Raw genomic sequence first — 20,692 nt, forward strand, 5'->3', positions numbered from 1 at the left:
GTGCCACAGCGGATAGAGCACTGGCCCTGAAGCCAGGAGGATCTGAGGATCTGGCTTCAGACACTTACTGCCTGTATGACCCTGGGCAAGTCACTTAACCCTAATCACCTCCAATCAATCAATCAATAAACAAATTTATTTTAAAAAAAGGATTGGTGTTCACCACAGCTCTTTCCACCAAGAGTATCAAAGTTCCTTACAGGCAGGAGCCATTTTATTTTATTTTTTTGTACCACCAACATCTAGAGCAGCATCTGGAACTTAGTAGGTGCTTAAGAAATGTTTATTGAACAATTAATTGCCTTTTCCGAAAATAACACAGTCTTTGTTGACATCTGGTATCCATAAAGAATATTGCAGCTTGCTGAAAATTTTGAGGCAAGCAATTTTTCTTGTGGCCAACTCAGCGTGTTTAAACTCTAGTATTACTTTTCAACACATCCCAAACCCCATTTTTACTGAATTTTGGCATATACGACAACTCACGCTGTTAAGAGAGGCATAACGAAGCCAAATGAAATCCCTGATTTGTGAAGTGAAACAAATAATGAATTCCTTTAGTTTAAATAGGAATTCAGCTTAAATCATCACCATTGAAATGACTTTTTAAGCTCATACATTCTGTCATGGGAGATATAATATAGGTTAAAACTTAGCAGCAGTGGAGACTACATTGATCAGACTTTACCCTACAGTGCATCTTGTCCCTGGGTAAAGTATTAATGTTATCCATTCATAAGAATAAAACTTGCAGGAAAGAATGCAAGAAAATGAGTGGTGTCAACTTTGAAGGAAATTTATGAAATAAATATCTAAGTTTGACTAGGACACTGGTATACTAAAGCCTGTTCACACAGACTTCCAAGAGCTGATTGTTAAATTGTCAGGAATGTTGCAAGCTGGTTGTTAAGTCAGTCAATCATAAGTATCTGTTAACCACCTACAATGATCCCAGGTACAGTGCTAAGCCCTGCGGAATGCCAGGAAAGACAAAAGACAGATCTGTCCAGGAGGAGCTCACAATTTAATGTTAATTAATGTTATTTGTTGCTTCAAAAGAATTGATGTTAACCACAGCAGAGTGAATTTTCAACACAGTGTTGTCTACTTTAAATGATTGTGACTTCAATAATAAATTTTTGGAGGTGAACCTGATTGTATTTTTTTTCCTGTTCATTCTGGCACCTGATAGAGGGAAGAATGTCTGGAGTAGCTACCAAGTTCTTAGAAAATTGTCTTAAAATCATTTGGCAATGTTTAAATCATTTATTTGTAATTGTGATTTGATACCTAAAACAAAACAATTTAATAATTTAAAAATATTTCTGGATAAAATGAATTCTATTTGTTATCAGTCTCATAAAAATCAAATGGAGATAGAGACTGTATCTAAACACCTTGAAAGTGAAATTATTAAAATTGGTCCAGCACTAGGACCAAGATGGGCAACGTGTAGTCACTGGAGTTGCCACTGCATTATGGAGCACATAGCTTTCACTTTATATGCATTTTGCTCATTGTTCTTTTGATTCTGGTTTGGCGAGGAGATTACCTAACATTAATTTTTTGCAAGACCTTTTTTTAGTGATTGACATGATTAAAGAATGTTTGTTACATTCAACAGCATTGCAGTCAACATCAACTAACATTCAGAGAGGGCAAAAATTAATCAAATGCATTATAAGCTCCTTTGAAAATTTAGAGATTGGTACTGGAAAGCATGAATTTTCAGTTGAAGATTTGATTAAGCCAGATAATTTGAAGACATTTCATCTAATAAAAATTATGTTTAATGCTCTTCTTTAATGCTCTCTTAATGATATTACTAGAAAATCTAATTGAACACATGACTTACTTCTTTTATTGGACATAAGCAAAGATGAAAGTACTACTAATTATTTGAATTTATTAGAACCATCTATTTGACTTTGTGAAGAATTCCCTTTGCAGATGATGAAAAATTTATCAATTCAGTGAAATTTTAAAACATAAAATTGATTTAAATAATTTTTCAGATTTTTTTTTGTAGAGAATAATGGAGAGTTAAACAAAATCTCAATCCCTGCAGCTATACAATATGTTAACAAGATAGTCAGCAGTATAATAGCCTGTCAAGCTGAAGCTGAAAGAAGTTTCGGTTTAATGACTATAATTTGAACAAGGGGGAAAATAGGCTAACAGTAGATTACATATCTTATTTAATGACACTGAATATATTGGTAAACTCATCCAGTTGGTATGCACCTCCATTCATTGCATCATGGTTGAATCGCAACCATCGGGAGGCTATGGACATAAGAGTTCAGTAAAATTCAAGAAAAGCATTCTGTGAGAATCAATTTGCTATATGGAATTTACAATAAGGAGTATTATATATTTTATTATTATTTGTGAATTATGTGTTCCAATCCTTTATATCAGCTTAAATTCATAATAAACTTATATATACACACACATGTAGGCAAACTTGTTTTTTTCAGAGTACCAGCTGTTAAAATATTTACCAGCATATGAATAGACTGAGAATTTTCTAGTAATGAGGGCAAGGAAAAAAATTAATCTTGGGGTATACAGAATCCAAAAAGTAAGTGAGACTACTGCTGTGGTCATTTCATTAAGTGATGGAGTTGGGATTCAAATTTTGCTCTGTTACCTCCAGTCAGTCAATAAGCATTTATTAATCACCTACCATATTCCAAGTACTCTACAAGGCACTGGGGATACAAAAAATGGGCAAAACAGTTCTTGCTGTCAAGGAACTCACAGTCTAATGTGGGAGACAACATGCTAACAACTATGTACGAACAACATAAAAGATAAATCAAAGATAAGCAACAGAAGGGAGTTCCTGGAATTAACAAGAAATGGGAATTGCTTCCTTTATAAGGTGAGATTTTAGGTGAGCCTTGAAGGAAACCAGGGAAGTGAAGAAGCAGAGATGAGGAGAGATAAGGCCAGGCATGTGAGGTAGTGAGTGAAAAAGCCCAAAGTTGGGAGATGGAGTGTCTTGCTAAAGGTACAGGAAGGAAGCCAGTGACTCTGGGTTGCTGAGCACATAGAGTGGGGGTGGGGTGGGGGAAGTTTGCAGTAATTTTGAGAGGCATGGATAGAGAAAGGTGGGGGAACACGTTATGAAGCAGCAACAAAGGATTTTATATTTGATCTTCGAGGTGATAGGGAGCCATTGGAGTTTATTGAGTAGGGTGGTGAAATGATCAGAACTGCACTTCAGAGAGAATACATTGACAGCTGAGTGGAGGATGGACTTGCAGCAGCATGGTGGCACTGTCAGAGGAGAAAAGGGGGCACATGGAAGAGATATTTTGAAGGTACAATTGACAAGCCTTAGAAAAAGCTTGGATTTGTGGGGATAAAATAAAATGAGAGTTGCAGGTGACACCTAGGTTTCCAGGTTGGGTGACTTGGAGGACAGTGATAACCTCTAGAGTAATAGGGAAGTTAGGAAGAGGGAAGGAGTGGGGAAAAGGTAATGAGATCTCTTTTGGGCATATTGAGTTTAAAATGTATGCGGAGAAGGGGAAGGTGAACTGGATAAGTATTTAAATTCCTACTATGTGCCAAGCACTGTTCTAACAGTTTTATAAATTATCTTATTTGATCCTTACAACAACTCTGTGAATTAAGTGCTATTATTATCCTCATTTTATAGTTGAGGAAAATGAGCTAGAGAGAGGTTAAGTGACTCAGTCAGGCTCAAGAATTCCTGACTCCAGGCCCACACTCTATCCAGTATGCCACATGGCTGGCTACAAGGCATTCAGTTTGAGATATCCATTAGGCAGCTGGAGATATGAGGTGGGGTCAGCAGAGAGTTAGGCCTGGATGAGAAATCTGAGAATCATGACCGTAAGAATAATTGAGTTCATGGGAGCAGATGAGATCACCAAGTGAAAGAATATGGAGGAAGAAGATAAGGGAGTCCAGGACAGAGTCCTGTGGGACACCCATGGTTAGTGGGACTGACACAGAGGAAGATCCTACAAAGAATTCTGAGAATGAGTGGACAGATAGGTAGAAGGAGAACCACGACAGAGCAGTGGAAGGAGGAGGAAAGAGGGGGATTTAAAGTGTCTAAGGACGCAGAGAAGTCAAGGAGGATGAGGATTGAGAAAAGTCTATTAGACTTGTCAATTAAACAATTGTTAGTAACTTTGGAGAGAGCATTTTCCATTGAATGATCAGGCCAGAAGCCAGACTATAAAGAATTAAAAAGAGAATGAGAGGAAAAGAGATAGAGGTACCTATTGCAGACAGCTTTCTCAAGGAGTTTAGCCATAAAAGGGAAGAGAGAAATGGGGTGATGGCATGGATGTATGGATCAAGTAAGGGATTTTTGAGTATGGACACGGGCATGTGTTACAGTGTTCTTGCCACTGGACCATTGTTCTCCATTTCCCCTTTTCCCCATATGATGTGTCACTCCGTTCTGAACAAAACCGTCCCTCTCTCCTTTCACCCGCTGACAACCTTCTCAAATAAGTGGTCTATGCCTTCTGCCTCAGTTATCTTTCCACTCTAAGCTTTCAGCCCCTAAATGGGCCTACAGGATAACAGTTGCAGTTCTAGAGCTGGAAGGGACATCAGAGTCCATCCATTCCACCCCCTCTTTATCCAGGAGGGGAAACTGAGGCCCAGGGAGGTGAAGTGACTTGACCAAGATCACACACAGAATCCTAGATAAAGAGCTGGAAATGACCTCTTAAGTTACAGAAGAAAAACCTGCAATACAGAGAAGTTATAAATCTTGCTCCAGGTCACACAGTCATTGAAAGAGGTAGGAACTGAAGTAGGATCTGCCTCCCAATCCATTGCCTGTTCCATAGTACCTTCTCTCCAACATCCACTTGTGCCTTCCACATCCGACCTATATATGTCCTTGTATTGAATGTTGTTTTTAAAAAGCATTTTCTAATTTGCTGAAGCAGTTGACGCTGATGCAAAGGTGAGGGGAAATGGGAAGGAGAAGAAGAGAGCAAGCCCATCTAGTTGTCCGAGCTGAGTTCAGTCATTGTTTCCTGGGTGGGGTGGGGTGGGGGAAGAATGGGAATCTTCCCCTAATCTCCACCCTTCCTCTTTCTCTTCCTCACCCCTCCACAGAATCTAACACACTAATAGATGCTCCAGAAAGTGTTTTGTTTTGTTTTCTAAGGTGAATAGACTTTTGTCACGGGCTTCCGAAGCCTCGTGACTACGCTCGGGGTTCCCCCCAAGCCCCAGGCCTCTGCCTAAGCAAAGGGCCTGATCTCGCGGACAATGTACGGGGCGGGAGCCGAACAAGATGGTGAATGACTCCGTTTATTAGTTCAGCAAGCAGCACATTTATACCTTTAGTGACGTAGGTACATTCTTTGGTTACGTGGGTGAAAGACAGGTAAAGCTAATACACCTGGGTCCTAGGACCGCCCTGACTCCGCCTACTCTCCTCCCCTTCTCTTCCCACACTACCCAAAGCTCCCTGCGGGCAGGCAGTCCAGGCAAAGACCGGAAACTCCACGTGGTCAAGCAGCCGGAAGTTCCACATGCTCTGCCAGAGAGCCGGAAGTTCCATGTGGTCAGGCAGGTTCGACCTGGAATGGCTAGGGAGGCAACAAAGGCGAGACCCCTCCTCCTGGCTCCACCCACATCCCAAAGCCCTGAGTTTATCTCAGCAGGCCCCTGGGCCTGGAGGTCTGAGGAGAGCAGGGCTCAGCTCTAACTCGGCCCGTAACAGACTTTAAAATCAAAGAAACAATAAACATTGAACTCAGATTTTCTTCATCATCTATTCAGTTCTTCCTCAAACTTTCTGAACTCAAGAACATCTTTCCTCCTTGTCTCAGGTCTTCCACATATACAGATGTCTTTTTAATTCTTCTTCTTTAACTCTCCATTACATACAGTAAAAGGCTAGTCCCTACAGCCAGAGGTTTTCTTTGCTCAGTGTCCCTTCATCAAGAAGTCTGAGCACAGAATGAACCAATGCTTTGGTAACATTCACATTAGCTCTTTTCCAAGTATAGCAGATTCGCTGTCAATGATTTTGTGGGATTTTGTACCCATGAAACTGATAACCAGTGGCACCTTGTCTGATGTTTGTCATTTTGTTCATGTAGCACAGCAATGATATGAAGAACAAGTTTTTTTTTGGGGGGGGGAGAAGACAAAATTTCTTTTTGCTCCTTTATCATGTTACTTGGCACACTGATGTATGTGCCTGTTTGCAACTGTGTGGGATAGGGTCAGAAGGAGAGAGAAAATACTAAACACCAAACAGTAGTAGATAGAAATTGTTCTGAGAGAGTATCAGGGAAGTGCCACATCACCCTAGACTCTCTTTGATGTATAGATGAGGATTATAGGATATAAATCTTTCAGTGGTAGGATACTTATTATGATGACTACAGCAGTAGTCTCATTTACTTTTTGAACCCCAAGCTTAATTTCTTTTTTGTTATTAGCCCTTAACACTGATTATTTTCAGTCTCTTCATGTGTTGGTAAATATTTAATAAATAGCTTTCTGGGGGAAAAGTATATAGGTATACATATATGTTTATAAGACTGTTATAAATTTACTGATATAAAGCATCGTAGCACATGATTTAAAAATAATAAAATGCATAATATTCATCATAAATTAGCTAAGTGATTCTCACAGAATGCTTTTGTTAATTTTTGCCAGACTCTTGTATACATAGCCAATTTACAGTTGCAAACCCATCATGATTTGACAAATGGAGTTACGTACCAATCAGCTAACTCTTTTCCCAATAAATTTCTTGTCAGTAAATCAGTTATATGGTCTACTGTTAACCTTTTTCTCCCCTTCGTACAAATTATATTCACTAAGCTGAAACCTTTTTTAGCCTCATCTCAACAGCATTCCATAGTGCTAACTCTTTTCAGCATATAGCACAGTTTTAGGGATTAGAACATTGTTTTTTTACTATGAAATCCTGAAAATCATTTAAACCAATTTCATGGTTTTTAAACAATTAATTGAAATGATACTTTTTTACCACCTATCCATGGAGAACTTAGTTATTAATGAGGCCAAATATATAGTTCTAATAAGTCAGAAAAAGGTAAAAATGCTTTCATGGTTGCTTCTGAGCAATAAAAGCCATAAGTTTATGCATTCAGTTTTATTTTCTAGTAACATATTCCTAGGAAGAACATTAAATTTATGATATTTATTAAACAGAATGTCTTTAAACTTATCTGACTTAATCAAATCTTCAACATGAGATTCATGTTCTCTAGTGACAATTTCTTTAACTTTTCCAAAGCACTTATAATTAATTTATTTAATTTTTATACTTTCTGAATGTAAGTTGATATTGGCTGCAGTGCAATTGAACGTAATATGAATTCTTCAGGCATGTCGGTCATTAAAGTAAAGTCTTGCAAGAAATCAGTGTTAGCTTTGCCAAACCAAAATTAAGAGAATAATGAGCAAAATGCATCTATTAACCACTATAAGCATGCCATATGTCAATAGCAGCTCCCAAACTACATGCTACCATCTCAGCTCCAGCACTGGACTGATTTTAATAATTTCAGTTCCAAATTCATTGGTTACACTTTGTAGCTCAGTTTCATTTTTATTAGATTGGTTATAATGCATTTTGTCCAGAAATATGTTAAAAATAATTAAGTTGCTTTATTTTAGATATTGAATTGTCAAGTGATAATTGCAATCAATGACTTAAACTGCCAAATGATGATTTTAGGAACATTTTCTAAGAATTCTGTGGCAACTCCAGACAATCTTCCTAGCATTCCAGACTAGCACCATCAGAAAAAAATATAGTGAAGCTCATTTTCTGATATTCATTATTAAAGACACAATCATCACGCACCATCAACATGCCAACATGTTGAAAATTCACTCTCCTGTGATTGATACCAATTCTTTTGGAGCAACAAATAACATTACCTGTGCAAGAACTAATTCAGCTCTCACTGGCTGTGCATTGGATTGCGAGCTCTTTCAGGGCCTTTCTTTGTTATCCCTAGAACACAGTGCCAGGCCCATAACAGGTATTTAACAAATACTGACTGACTGGCTAACTTAACAACCAGCCTACAAAATTCCTGAAATCTAACAATCAGTTCTCAGAAGCCTGTAGGAGCCTGTGTAAGCAGGCTTTAGCACACTACTTAGTCAAACTTCAGTGTTTTATTTCATAAATTTCTTTCAAAGTTGAGACAACTTATTATTTTGCTCTTGTGAATAGGCAACATGAATATTTTATGCAGGGACAAGGTACACTGTGGGGTGAAGCCTGATCAGTGCTGTCTCTACTGCTATTAAGTCCTCATCTGAATCATATCTGCTGTGATAGTATAAGGAATAATTTCACTGAGGGGATGCCCATCAATTAGGGAATGGCTGAACAAGTTGTGGTATGTGAATGTAATGGAATACTATTGTTCCATAAGAAATGGTGAGCAGGCCGACTTCAGAAAAACCTGGAAAGATTTGCATGAACTGAGGCTGAGTGAAGTGAGCAGAACCAAAACCCTGTACACAGTAACAGCAACACTGTGTGATGACCAACTTTGTTAGACTTAGCTCTTCTGATCTACGACAATTCCAAGAGACTCACCATGGAAAATGCTATCCACACCCAGAGAAAGAACTATGGAGTCTGAATGCAGATTGAAGCTATTATTAAGCTACTATTTTCTTTTTTGTATTTTTTTGTGTTTTCTTTCTCTTGGTTTTTCCCTTTGGTACTGATTCTTGTACATGACTAATGTGGAAATATGTTTAATATGATGATACATGTGTAGTCTATATCAGATTGCATGCCGCTTTGGGGAGGGGGGAGTGGAGGAAGAGGGGAGAATTTAGAACTCAAAATCTTATTAAAATGAATGTTGAAAACTAAAAAAGGAAGGAAGGAAGGAATTTCAGTGGTGATGATTTAGTCTGAATTCCCATTTACACTGAAGGAATTCATTACTTGCTTCACTCGGCAGATCAACGATTTCACTTGGTTCTGTTATGCCTCCCTTAACAGCAAGTGAGTTGTCTCTTGTGGTAAATAAAATCCAGCAAAAAAAGGTTTTATAATGAATCAAAGTGATTTGGATACATGACTGACTAAAACTGTCATATCTGGTTTGATCACAAGAGGGCAAACTTCCCTCAAAATTCTCAATAAAGGGCAATATTCTTGTTCAAAACCAGATGTCAATACTGTTATTTTCTTATAAGATTTGTTCAATGAGCATTTCTTAGGCACCTTCTAAATTCTAGGCACTGCTTTACATATGGATATACAAAGACAACAACAAAATCCTCTGCCCATCAGTAACTTTGATCCTCTTGGTGGAAAGAGCTGTGGTTGACATCAATTCTTTTAAAGCTATAAATAACATTATTTGTGCAGGAACTGATTGAATTGCATACTGGCTTTACTTAACAACCAGCTTGCAAAATTCCTGAAAATCTAACAATCAGCTGTTGGAAACCCGAAAGAGCTGGTTCCAGCTGGGTTCATCAATCTTAGTCAGACTTTGACATTTATTTCATAATTTTCCTTCAATGTGGGGATTAGACATTTTCTTTTCTTAATTTCTCCAAAGTTTTGTTTTTGTGAATGGGGAACATTAATATTTTACCCAGAGACCAGGTGTTCTTGTAGAGTAAAGCCTCTAAAATGCTGTCTCTCCTATTTGTTCTTTTTTTTTAATAGTATTTTTTTCCCCAATTTCACATAAAGAAAGTGTGAGAAATGGTGGGAGGTTTGTTTCCACAGAATAGTGATAGCAGATTGTAAGTAAGGTGACTGGTTCTAATCAGAGCTGTGATCTAGCAGACAACAGGCTTCTGACTGGGTTAAAGGTTAGAGGCTTGCACTCATGCTTAAGGAGCTGTTTGAGGGAGGCATGAATGACATGGGCAGTTCAGGAGTTTGCATCTGGCCAATGAAGAGCCAGGTGGGAGATTCAAATTAGGAGTCAATAAAACGACTGGCATTTGTCTGAGTCCCTGTGCTCTCCTGTATTCGGGAAGATAGAATTAAAACCTTCTTGGCTTTCCAACAAGTATTGTTTATTCCTAGACTAAGTATGTTTCTAACAAAAGTTTTCAACATTCACTTTTATAAGATTTTGAGTTCCCAACTTTTTTCCCTCCCTCCCAACCCTCCCCCCTCTCCAAGATAGCAAACAATCTGATATAGGTTATACATGTACAATCATATTCAACATATTTCCACATTAGTAGAAAGAAGAATCAGAACAAAAGGGAAAAACCAAGAGAAAGAAACGACATCAACAACAGCCAAGTTGAAAATAGTCTGCTTCGATCTGCATTCAGACTCCATAGTTCTTTCTCTGGATGTGGATAGCATTTTCTGTCATGAGTCTTTTGTAATTGTCTTAGAGCATTGTATTCCTTCTATTTATGCTAAATCTGCATCATATGATATGATATGTGATATGACTAAGTGTTCAAGAGGTAATTTTAATGCTCACGATTTAGTCTGAATTCCTGTTTATTTTTATTTGACTCCATTTTACCTCCCTTAACAGTGTCAGTGAGTTGTCACATATAATAAAGTCCAACAAAAATAGGTTTTGGAATGGGTCGGAATGTATTACTAGGATTCGGGGAGAAGACAGAAGATCCAGACTCTGCACTATCTTTTTTCAACATACAATGTCCCTGAAAGAACGTGCTATTTTCCTCCCTATCAATGAATTACTCAACAAGTATTTATTAAGTACCTACTTTCTGTGAGGCCCTAGGCTAGGTGGTAGGGATACAAGAACAATAATAAAAATGCCTCTTCCTTCCAGGAACTTAAACCCTATTGGTAGAGATAACATGTACATATATAATTATATAGAGAATATTAGCAAAATGCAAGCTAATTGGGGAAGGTACAAACTCCCTTGAGCATCTGGAGGGACTGCTCTCAGGAAAGACCTCAGGTAGGAAGAGCTGTCGTGTTAGCTTCAGTGGAAACTAGGGATTCTAAGAAGCAGAGGTGAAGATGGATTGCATTCCAGGTATGAGTGACAGCTTTGCAAAGGCTTATAGATGGAAAATGAAATGTCATGTGTGAAAAACATCTTGGAATATACCCGGACCATAGAGTAAACAAAGCAGAATGATATATGATAAGGCTAGAAGGCTAGAATTGTAGCCAGGTGAATGGTATTAAATGACAGAATTATTGGATTAGATTCTGGACATACTAGGGGGACACTGGAGTTTAATGAAGGTGAGAAAGATTTCATTAGAACTGTGATATAGGAAAATCCCTTTGGCAGTTCAGTGGAGCATGGAATGGAGTGAAAATTACTTGAAGCTTGGAAACTGATTAGGAGGCTGTAGTAATAGACCAGGGAAGAAGTGGTGACATTAGGTGAGTAGAAAGAAAAGGATGCCTGCTGGTGTTGCTGTGTAGGAAGGAATTACCAACTTGGTGACTGATTAGATATGGGAGCTGAGGGAGACTGAGGACAAAGGGATAGATACATAGGTGATATACAAATCCATAGATAAATATTTTCTGGCCTGAATCTTTCAGGATGCTGCAATATGCCTTTAGCTCACAAAGATTGTTATTTTCCTCAGTGACAATGAAATGGCCAAAGATAGCTAGCTAGCTAGATGCATGCATACTTACATTGAGTGGTGTTCTGCAGGTGGCTTGAATTGGTTCTTAAGAGGCGGTTGGTAAATTTTCAGAGTGAGCATTTAAATTTCAGAATTTGGCAAATGTTAGAAATCAAAGCTTGATTTATTGTTTTGTTAATTATCTAGACTTTTGACAGCGATGGAGATGATGATGATAGTAAAAATTATACATAAAACTTTTTAGATAGCTGGTTGTTAAAGTTACACGTGTAGATAGACAGGTAGACAGAGACATAGGGTTATGGCCTTTGTGGAGTGGTTACTATGTGCCAGGCACTGTGCTAAAAACTGAATTTAAAAATGAAACAAGAAAAACATAGTCCTTTGCCAAGAGAGCTTCCATTCTAGAGAGGGAAGAGAACACAACCTGGAGAACTTGAACAGTTGAGTGCCTAGGAAGTAAGGTGGAAACTTGATTTCAGGAAAGATACGGCATAAGCTCACTTGTCAGAGGATGTATTTGAGGTGACAGCTCAGGGTGCTTGGAAGGGTGGTGCTGTCTCACACAGTGATAGGGAAGTTCAGAAGATGAATGGGTTTCAGGGGAAAGATAATGAGTTCTCTTGTGAACATGTTGGGTATTAGATATCCATTTCAAATGAGCAGGCATCCATTCTCTCCTCAGCCTCTTCTCTTCCTTTTCTAAGCTATATATATATATATATATATATGATACATAGATAAGAGAAAAAACATAATTTTGGAGAAGACTCCATCAGATGAAAAGAACAACGAACTGCAGAAGGTAGGATTTGATGTGAGGCTTGAAGGACTCTGGGTAAGCTATAATACAAAAGTGATGAGAACATTCCATGCATTTTGATAATATATAAGCTATTTACAATAAATTGAAAAGCAGGCATTCTTCCATACTCTTTCTATAATACAAACATGATCTTCATATCTAAAACAGAAAAAGATAATGCAGAGAAGGAAAACTACAGATCAATATTCCTAATGAACACAGATACAGAACTTTTAAATTTAAAAAAAGAATTATTTTTCCCTATTGCATGTAAAAACATTTTTAATATTCATTTAAAAAAATTTGAGTTACAAATACTCTCTCTCCCTCCCATAACCCCTCATTTAGATGGTAAGCAGTTTGATATAGGTTATATATGTGCCTTCATGTAAAATATATTTCTATATTAGGCATGTTATAAGAGAAAACACAGACCAAAAAAACACACAAAAATAAAGTAAAAAATAGCATGTTTTGCATTCAGATCGGTTCTTTCTTGAGATAGCATTTTTAGTACTTTGGAATTGTCTTGGATCATTCACAGTTGATCATCATACAGTATTACTGTTACTATGTAGTGTTCTAGTTCTGCTCACTTCACTCTGCATCAGTGCATGTTACTTTTTCCATGTTTGTCTGAAATCATCCTGCTTGACATTTCTTATAGCACGATACTATTCCATTACAATCATATACCACAACTTGTTCAGCCATTCCCCAGTTGGTGGACATCCCCTCAATTTCCAATTCTTTGCCATCACAAAAAGAGCTGCTATGAACATTTTTGTGCAAATAGATCTCTTCATTTTTAAAAATCTCTTTGGGATACAGACCTATTAGTGGTATTGCTGTGTCAAAGGATATGTAAAGTTTGACAGCGCTTTGGGCTTAGTTCCAAATTGCTCTCCAGAATGATTGGATCAGTTCACAACTCCACAAACAGTGCATTAATGTCCCAATTTTCCTAGATCCCCTCCAACATTTATCATTTTCCTTTTCTGTCCTTTTAGCCAATCTGATAGGTGTGAGGTGGTACCTCAGAGTTGTTTTAATTTGCATTTCTCTTATCAGTTGTGATTTAGAGCATTTTTTCACATGACTTTAGATAGCTTTGATTTCTTCATCTGGAAACTGCCTGTTCATATCTTTTGACCATTTACCAATTGGGGAATGACTTGTATTCTTATAAATTTGACTCACTTCTCTATATAGTTTAGAAATGAGGCCTTTATCAGAAACACACTGTCTGTAAAAATTGTTTCCCAGCTTTCTGCTTTCCTTCTAGTCATGGCTGCATTAGGTTTTGTTTGCTTGGGGTTTTTTTTGGTGCAAAACCTTTTCCATCTAATACACAGTGTCTCTAAAGTCTGAACACATAGGAAATCTCACTAACATCTCATTAACTGTTTCACCAACTCTGTGTTGTTCAGTGACTTCTTTTTCTGGGGTATGCTAAAGGAGAAGGTGAATGAAAGTGAAAATGAAAGTCACGGATGCAACACACTTGATTGAATGCATAAAGAATGAGTGTGCTAAAATTGACGGCAATGTGGAGTTATTGTATTGAGTTCACATGAATCTTGCAAAGCATTTCAACCTTTGCATCATAAATGATGGAAATCATATTGAAGATGTTATTGTTAGTATTCCAATTAAATAAAATATTGTTGAAAATTTCATTTATTTCATTTCTTGAAAATATACATTTTTGGGGGCAGCTAGGTGGCACATTGAGTAGAGCACCAGCCCTGGAGTCAGAAGGACCTGAGTTCAAATCCAACCTCAGACACTTGACACATGTACTAGCTGTGTGACTTTGGGCAAGTCACTTACCCCCAATTGCCCTGCTGAAAAAACCAAAAAAAAATAATGAAAAAAATATACATTTTTGCCTATGTGTCTAGACTTTAGGAACACCCTATATATATTTAAAATTTTCCTTTTTACATCTTGCAATGCTCTCTTATCTCTTGTTTGGTCATAAATTTTTCCCTTCTCTATAACTCTGACAGGGAAAACTATTCCATGCTCCCCTAATTGGCCCATGGTATCAAAATTTATGTCTAAATCATGTACCCATTTTGACCTTATCTTAATATCTGATATGAGATGTCGGTCCATATCTAATTTGTATCATACTGTTTTCCAGTTTTCCCAGCAGTTTTTGTCAAATAGTGAATTCTTGTCCCTAAATCTTGGATATTTGGGTTTATCAAACACTAGATTACTACAGTCATTTACTGTGTCTTGTGTACTTAAATCTCTTTCACTGATCCACCATTCTATTTCTTAGCCAGTACCAGATTGTTTTGATGATTATTGCTTTATAACACAATTTGAAATCTGGTATGGCTAGGCCACTTATTTCATATTTTTTTTCATTAATTTCTTTGATATGCTTGATCTATTGTTCTTCTAGATTCATTTCATTATTTTGTCTAGCTCTATAAAATAATTTTTTGGTAGTTTGATTTGTATGGCACTGAATAAGTAACTTAATTTAGGTAGTATTATCGCTTTTATTATATTGGATCAGCCTAAAATGAGCAGTTGATATTTTTCCAGTTGATTAGATATGACTTTATTTGTACAAAAAGTGTTTTGAAATTGTTTCACATAGTTCCTGTGTTTGTCTTGGAAAGTAGATTCCCAAGTATTTTATATTGTCTATAGTTATTTTAAATGGAATTTCTCTATCTCTTGCTGCTAGATTTGTTGGCAATATACAGAAATGTGGATGATTTGTGATTTATTTTATATGCTATGACTTTGCTAAAGTTGTTAATTATTTCAAATAGTTCAATTTGAATCTCTAGGATTCTGCAAGTATGCCATTATATCATTTGCAGGTTGATTGTTTCCTCATTGCCTTTTTTTAATTCCCTCAATTTCTTTTTCTGCTTTTATTCCTGTAGGTAACATTCTAGTACAATATTGAATAATATTGGTGATAATGGGCATCCTTGCTTCACCCTTGATCTTATTGGGAAGGCTTCTAGCTTATTCCCATTAAAGATAATGCTTGTTGATGGTTTTAGATAGATACTACTTATCATTTTTAAGGAAAGCTCCATTTATTCCTATGCTCTCTAGTGTTTTTAGGTAGGAATGGGTGTTGTATTTTTCTGCATCTATTGACATAATCATATGATTTCCGTTGGTTTTGTTATTGATATGATCAATTATAGTTTTCCTAATATTGAATCAATCCTATATTCCTTATATAAATCCCACCTAGTCATAGCACATGATCCTTGTGATATATTGCTGTAATCTCCTTTCTAGTATTTTATTTAAAATTTTTCATTAGGGAAATTGGTCTATAGTTTGTTTTTTCTCTGCTTTTGTTCTCCCTGGTGTAGGTATCAATACTATATTTGTGTCATAAGAGGAATTTGGTAGAACTCCTTCTTTGCCTATTTTCCTAAAAAAGTTTATATAGTATTGGAACTAATTGTTTTTTAAAAGTTTGGTAGAATTAATTTGTGAATCCATCTGACCCTGGGGATTTTTTTCTTAGGAAGTTCATTGATGTCTTGTTCAATTTCTTTTTCTAAGAGGGGGTTATTTAAGCATTTTATTTTCTCTTCTGTTAATCTGGGCAATTTATGTTTTTGTAAATACTGATCCATTTTCCATAGATTGTCAGATTTATTGATCTATAACTGGGCAAAATAGCTCCTAATAATTGATTTTATTTTCTCTTCATTTGTGGTGAATTCATCCTTTTCATTTTTGAACCTGCTAATTTGGTTTTCTTCTTTATTTTTTCAATCAAATTAATCAGTGGTTTGTCTATTTCATTTTTTTACATAAAACTATCTTCTTATTTTATTTATTAGTTAAATGGTTTTCTTACTTCCAATATTATTAGTCTCTTTTTTTGATTTTTATGATTTCCAGTTTGGTGTTTAATTGGGGATTGAAAATTTGTTCTTTTTTCTAGTTTTTCTTTTTAAGTTTCATGTCTAATTAACTGATCTGTCCTCTCTCTATTTTATTGATGTAAGTGTTAAAAGATATAAAATTTCTCCTAAATTCTGCTCTGGCTGCATCCCATAAATGTTGGTATGTTGTCTCATTGTTATCATTCTCTATTATGAATGTTTTTTATTATTTTTATGATTTGTTATTTCACTATCATGGTAATTAGAGTGGGACTATTTTTTTTTACTGTTTTCTCTTTTCAAATGCTGAGGTAATCAAATACCTTTGATGAGCTTTGCCTTTCAAATGTAATAGCAAGCAAAGTGGACTTTTTGTTGTCTTAGTTTTAGAGAGCTTCTCAGCACTAAGGAATCTTTGATTGAATGGGGAGACTCTGATGACATGCTTACATCACAAGAAGGCCTAAGTCATCTGAGTTTGAGTCTCATGGTTGTAACACCCTTTGACCCTGAAGAAGTGTATATAAACTCAGAGATCAGCGTTTTTCCTTTGGAAACACACTCATCGAAAGAGTGTTGGTGATGAGACTCTGGGTAGCCATTAAGCAGCCCCCCTGCTTTGAAAAAGCCAGATGGTGGTGCTTCTCTGGTAACTATGTATTGTGATTTGGTATGTTTATATTGTCTGTTTGTAATTTCTGTTTGTATTTGTTCTCAAGTTCATGGTGCTGACTTTTTCCCCTGAACTAAGTGAATGATATATGTGTGAATAATAAAACACTAAACAAGCATTAAATGGCTTACACTCTAATATGAGGGATGATTCATAAATCTCTCCAGAGTTCTATCATCATCAGGGATCATAAAGGAAGTCTATTTAGACAAAGGATCTGAGTGTGGTTCTCTTATGTTCTGATAATTCTATAAAAATAATGGAAAGAGAGAAGGGAAAGAATACACTCAGAAGGAGGACTGAGGAGGATAAGAAAAATAAATAATAAAATTGGGAAATACCCATACAGCAAGGGTCAGGAGGTAAGAGGGAAGCAGGTTACACTTGAACATCACTCTCATCTGAACTGGTTCAAAAGAGGGAAGAACACGCCTACATACACACACACACACACACACACACACACACACACACACACACAGTTGAGTACAGGAATGCATTTCACCCAACAGGGAAGCAGAGGGAAAGGGCTTGAGGGAAAGGGAGGAATAAGTGGGATTATTCAGAAGCAAAATAAACTGTTAAAGAGGGTGTAGGAAACAAAATAAAGGGAAAATATAAGAGAATAGGATGGAGGGAAATACTAAATTAATGATCATAATTGCTGAGGGTACAGTCTCTGGGAACCCCCTTGAATGTAGAGTATTGTCTCTGGGAACCCTCTTGAACTCTCCTTGAATCTTCCCACTAGATCTGGCCTTTACCTAAGGCCATTAGGCTTTCATTATCTAGGCCCTAATCTCTACCTAGCCTAGCCCTCTATTGTCAGCTGTTTCCCACCCTTGATCCTGATCAAAATATCTATACCCTAGCTCTCTTATTGACTGTAATCTCCAGGTAGCCTTCAGCTATTTCCCACCCTGGAGTCTGACCTCACTCCAGTCACCCAGTCACCCCAGTCCACTCTAAAGCCCTCCTCTAGTCATCCCAAACTACTCAAGACCACCCCTCAATCCCTCCCACAATCTTTCTCTATATAAGTCTCATCTTGCCTCCATGAAGGTGCTCAGATTCAATCTAGCTCAGACTGAATCTGGCCCACTTGTGAAAACAGGTGTCACAAAGGATGGGATTTCTTTTTTATTTTGACCAAAAACAAATTTTTATTTTTACAACTAAATAAATGTAATTCAAATGTGTCCATCACTAGTTTTTCCCCTAAATTAACATGCTATAAATAAGCAAACTAAACCTGGGCACTGATGTATATGGACTCCCTAGATGTCTCATTGGGCTTAGTTACAGAAGACCACTCACAGTAAAAAGACATTTTGAGTACAAAGTGTAGCATGATGTTAAGCTGTTTTAGCTTCTGCACATACATGTTGCACTTCTGGCTGAAAATGCAGAGAAATTCGAAGCATCACACTGTAAGCTGGGTTGCCCTGTTTTAAATGGCATTGATATCAATGTCATCATCCTTGTTATCAGCAGACTTCACAGTTTCAACTTCAGGAATGCTGGCAGTCTTAGAATATACTACCTCAATATTTTCATCTTCATCTTCCTCTTCTCCACCAGAAGATTCTTCTTCTGCTTCCTTTAGCCATTTTATAAAGGGCTCCGCTTTGACACGAATCTCTTTGGCAAGTTCCTTTGAGACATATTTCTTAGAGGCCTTTTCTGACCAGCTAATGATGACCTCTTCTTCCACAAGGTCTGCATCATACATTTCCTTCAAGATATGTGGAATTTTGGAGATGAGCTGAGCTTGATGCATAGCTACTACACATTCTAAACCATGAAGAAGGTATCTCTGAGCTTTTTTGTTGTTGTGGCAGAATTGTAGAAAATGATGTCTATACTTCTTAATTTGTTCTCTAATCTTCTCATGAAAAAGAACCTCAGTCAAAACAAGAGGGCCCATAGCTTTTACATCCAGTCTTTCTGCTTCTGCGACAACTTCTTTGTCAGGGGTATCGATACTACCTTCTTCTTTCTTTTTCTTCACAAAGTCAAATAAAATATTGAGTCTCTCTTCAACTGTCCTTTCTAAGTCATCACTAAGTGTCAGAAGTTTTGCATGATCACTAATTTCATCCAATATGCGCCTTTGAGCTTCTTCAGTTGTGTCCTCTCCCCAATCTTCATCCTCATCATCTTCCACAGCATGTGGAGGGTTAAGTTCATTGAGTGGTGATAGTGGTGGTGTTCTCTCATTGCTGGACACGGAACCATTTTGTTTGTCTTTGCCCTTTCTATTTTTCTTTTCTTTTTCCTTTTTTCCTGTAACACTGTCACTATTCTCAGGTGGGTTCTTGAGAATGAATGTGCAGAGTTTATGGTTTGCGTCAAGCATGCCTCAATAGCCACAGACTTTGCAAGAGTTACCTATTGTTTGTTTCTTAGGATTGACATGCAGATCAGGTTCAGGATTCTCACACTCGGGACAGAGAACAAATTTTTTAATGAATCCATCCAACATGTCTTGCAGCTGATTCGCCTCATGAGATCCATTGACAATGTAATGGTCATTCTTAACATCAAACTGGGTCTGTGCTCCCAACTCACAACCAAAAAATTTCATGGGATACATTGGAGGACGATTAAGCAACTTTGCAACGTCAACCATGTTGACTATAACTGCCTTTATTCCATTTCCTTTGCCCTCAACCTTAGCAATCAGATGGGGCATTTTGTAGTGATAGAACTGATCTGAAATGCTGCGGTTGATGTTGACAGACATTTTGACTTATTAGTAGTAGTTGTACAATAAGATGAAGAGATCTTCGATTGCAACTTTTTGGTCTCTTCTGTCTGGAGAAGAAGGGATGACATAAACGACTGCAAGAGTTCTCGGTCTCTGACATGAAAAAGTTTTTGCCACAGAGGCTGTAAGCATCTTGCTTGTATGCTATATTTCCCCAATACAGGTACCAATGTTTGCGCAACAGCTCGTTTCCATCAAATGAAGACATAAACCCAAAGCTGCTCGCCCGGGACTGGGATGAAGTGTCTGAGGCACAGTACAAACAAGAGTTGGAGCATCAGCAAAAGGTGGAGGAGGAGGAAGGGAAGAGGAGGAGGAAGGAGGAGGAGGTGAAGCGGGAGGAGCCAGGTGCTCCTGCCGACCAGCGGGGAGGTGGGGGGAAGGGGGGGCAGTCCCATCGACGTCCCAGGGGAGGCACCAAGGGTGGGATTTCTTAAGACAACCCAATATGGTAAATCCTTAATAAACCTTGTCTTTTGCCCTGGCTGAGAAGGCTTGGGTCTAATTCTTTTGGCAGGACCCAGCATGTCGGTATTTTGGGGTCTCCAGCACCCCTCAACCCCAAACCTCTTCAATAATTATAAATATGAACTGGATGAATTTACTCATAAAACAGAAGAAGATTATCAGAAGAATTAGAAACCAGAATCTACAAATATGTTATTATGAGAAATACACTTGAAATATAAAAATGCACACAGTTAAATAAAAGAAGGATTGGAGCAGAAATTATTATATTAAACCTTAAGTAAAAAAGGCAGGGGTAGTAATCATGATCTCACACAAATCAACAACCAAAAATAGATCTAATTAAAATAGCTTAGCTCTTTTAATCCTCATCAACACTGTTATTCAAGAGAATGCCTCACTTGTTGAAATCAGAAACTTCTTGTATGAAAGATATATCCACAGAGTGGGCATGAGACCAGGTATTACTAGTGCTGATTCTAAAACCT

General features: G+C 37.3%; 1 protein-coding gene across 1 annotated transcript; it reads right to left on the reverse strand.

Annotated features, from left to right (window-relative positions):
* Positions 1-18,416: 18,416 nt before the first annotated feature.
* Positions 18,417-19,712, reverse strand: LOC118833257 (eukaryotic translation initiation factor 5-like). Its single transcript, XM_036740613.1, is given in 1 exon segment — positions 18,417-19,712. A coding segment is annotated over 1 exon segment (1,296 nt).
* Between the last annotated feature and the right edge of the window lie 980 nt (positions 19,713-20,692).

Source organism: Trichosurus vulpecula, assembly GCF_011100635.1.
Source record: "Trichosurus vulpecula isolate mTriVul1 chromosome X unlocalized genomic scaffold, mTriVul1.pri SUPER_X_unloc_7, whole genome shotgun sequence".
Lineage (NCBI taxonomy): Eukaryota > Metazoa > Chordata > Mammalia > Diprotodontia > Phalangeridae > Trichosurus > Trichosurus vulpecula.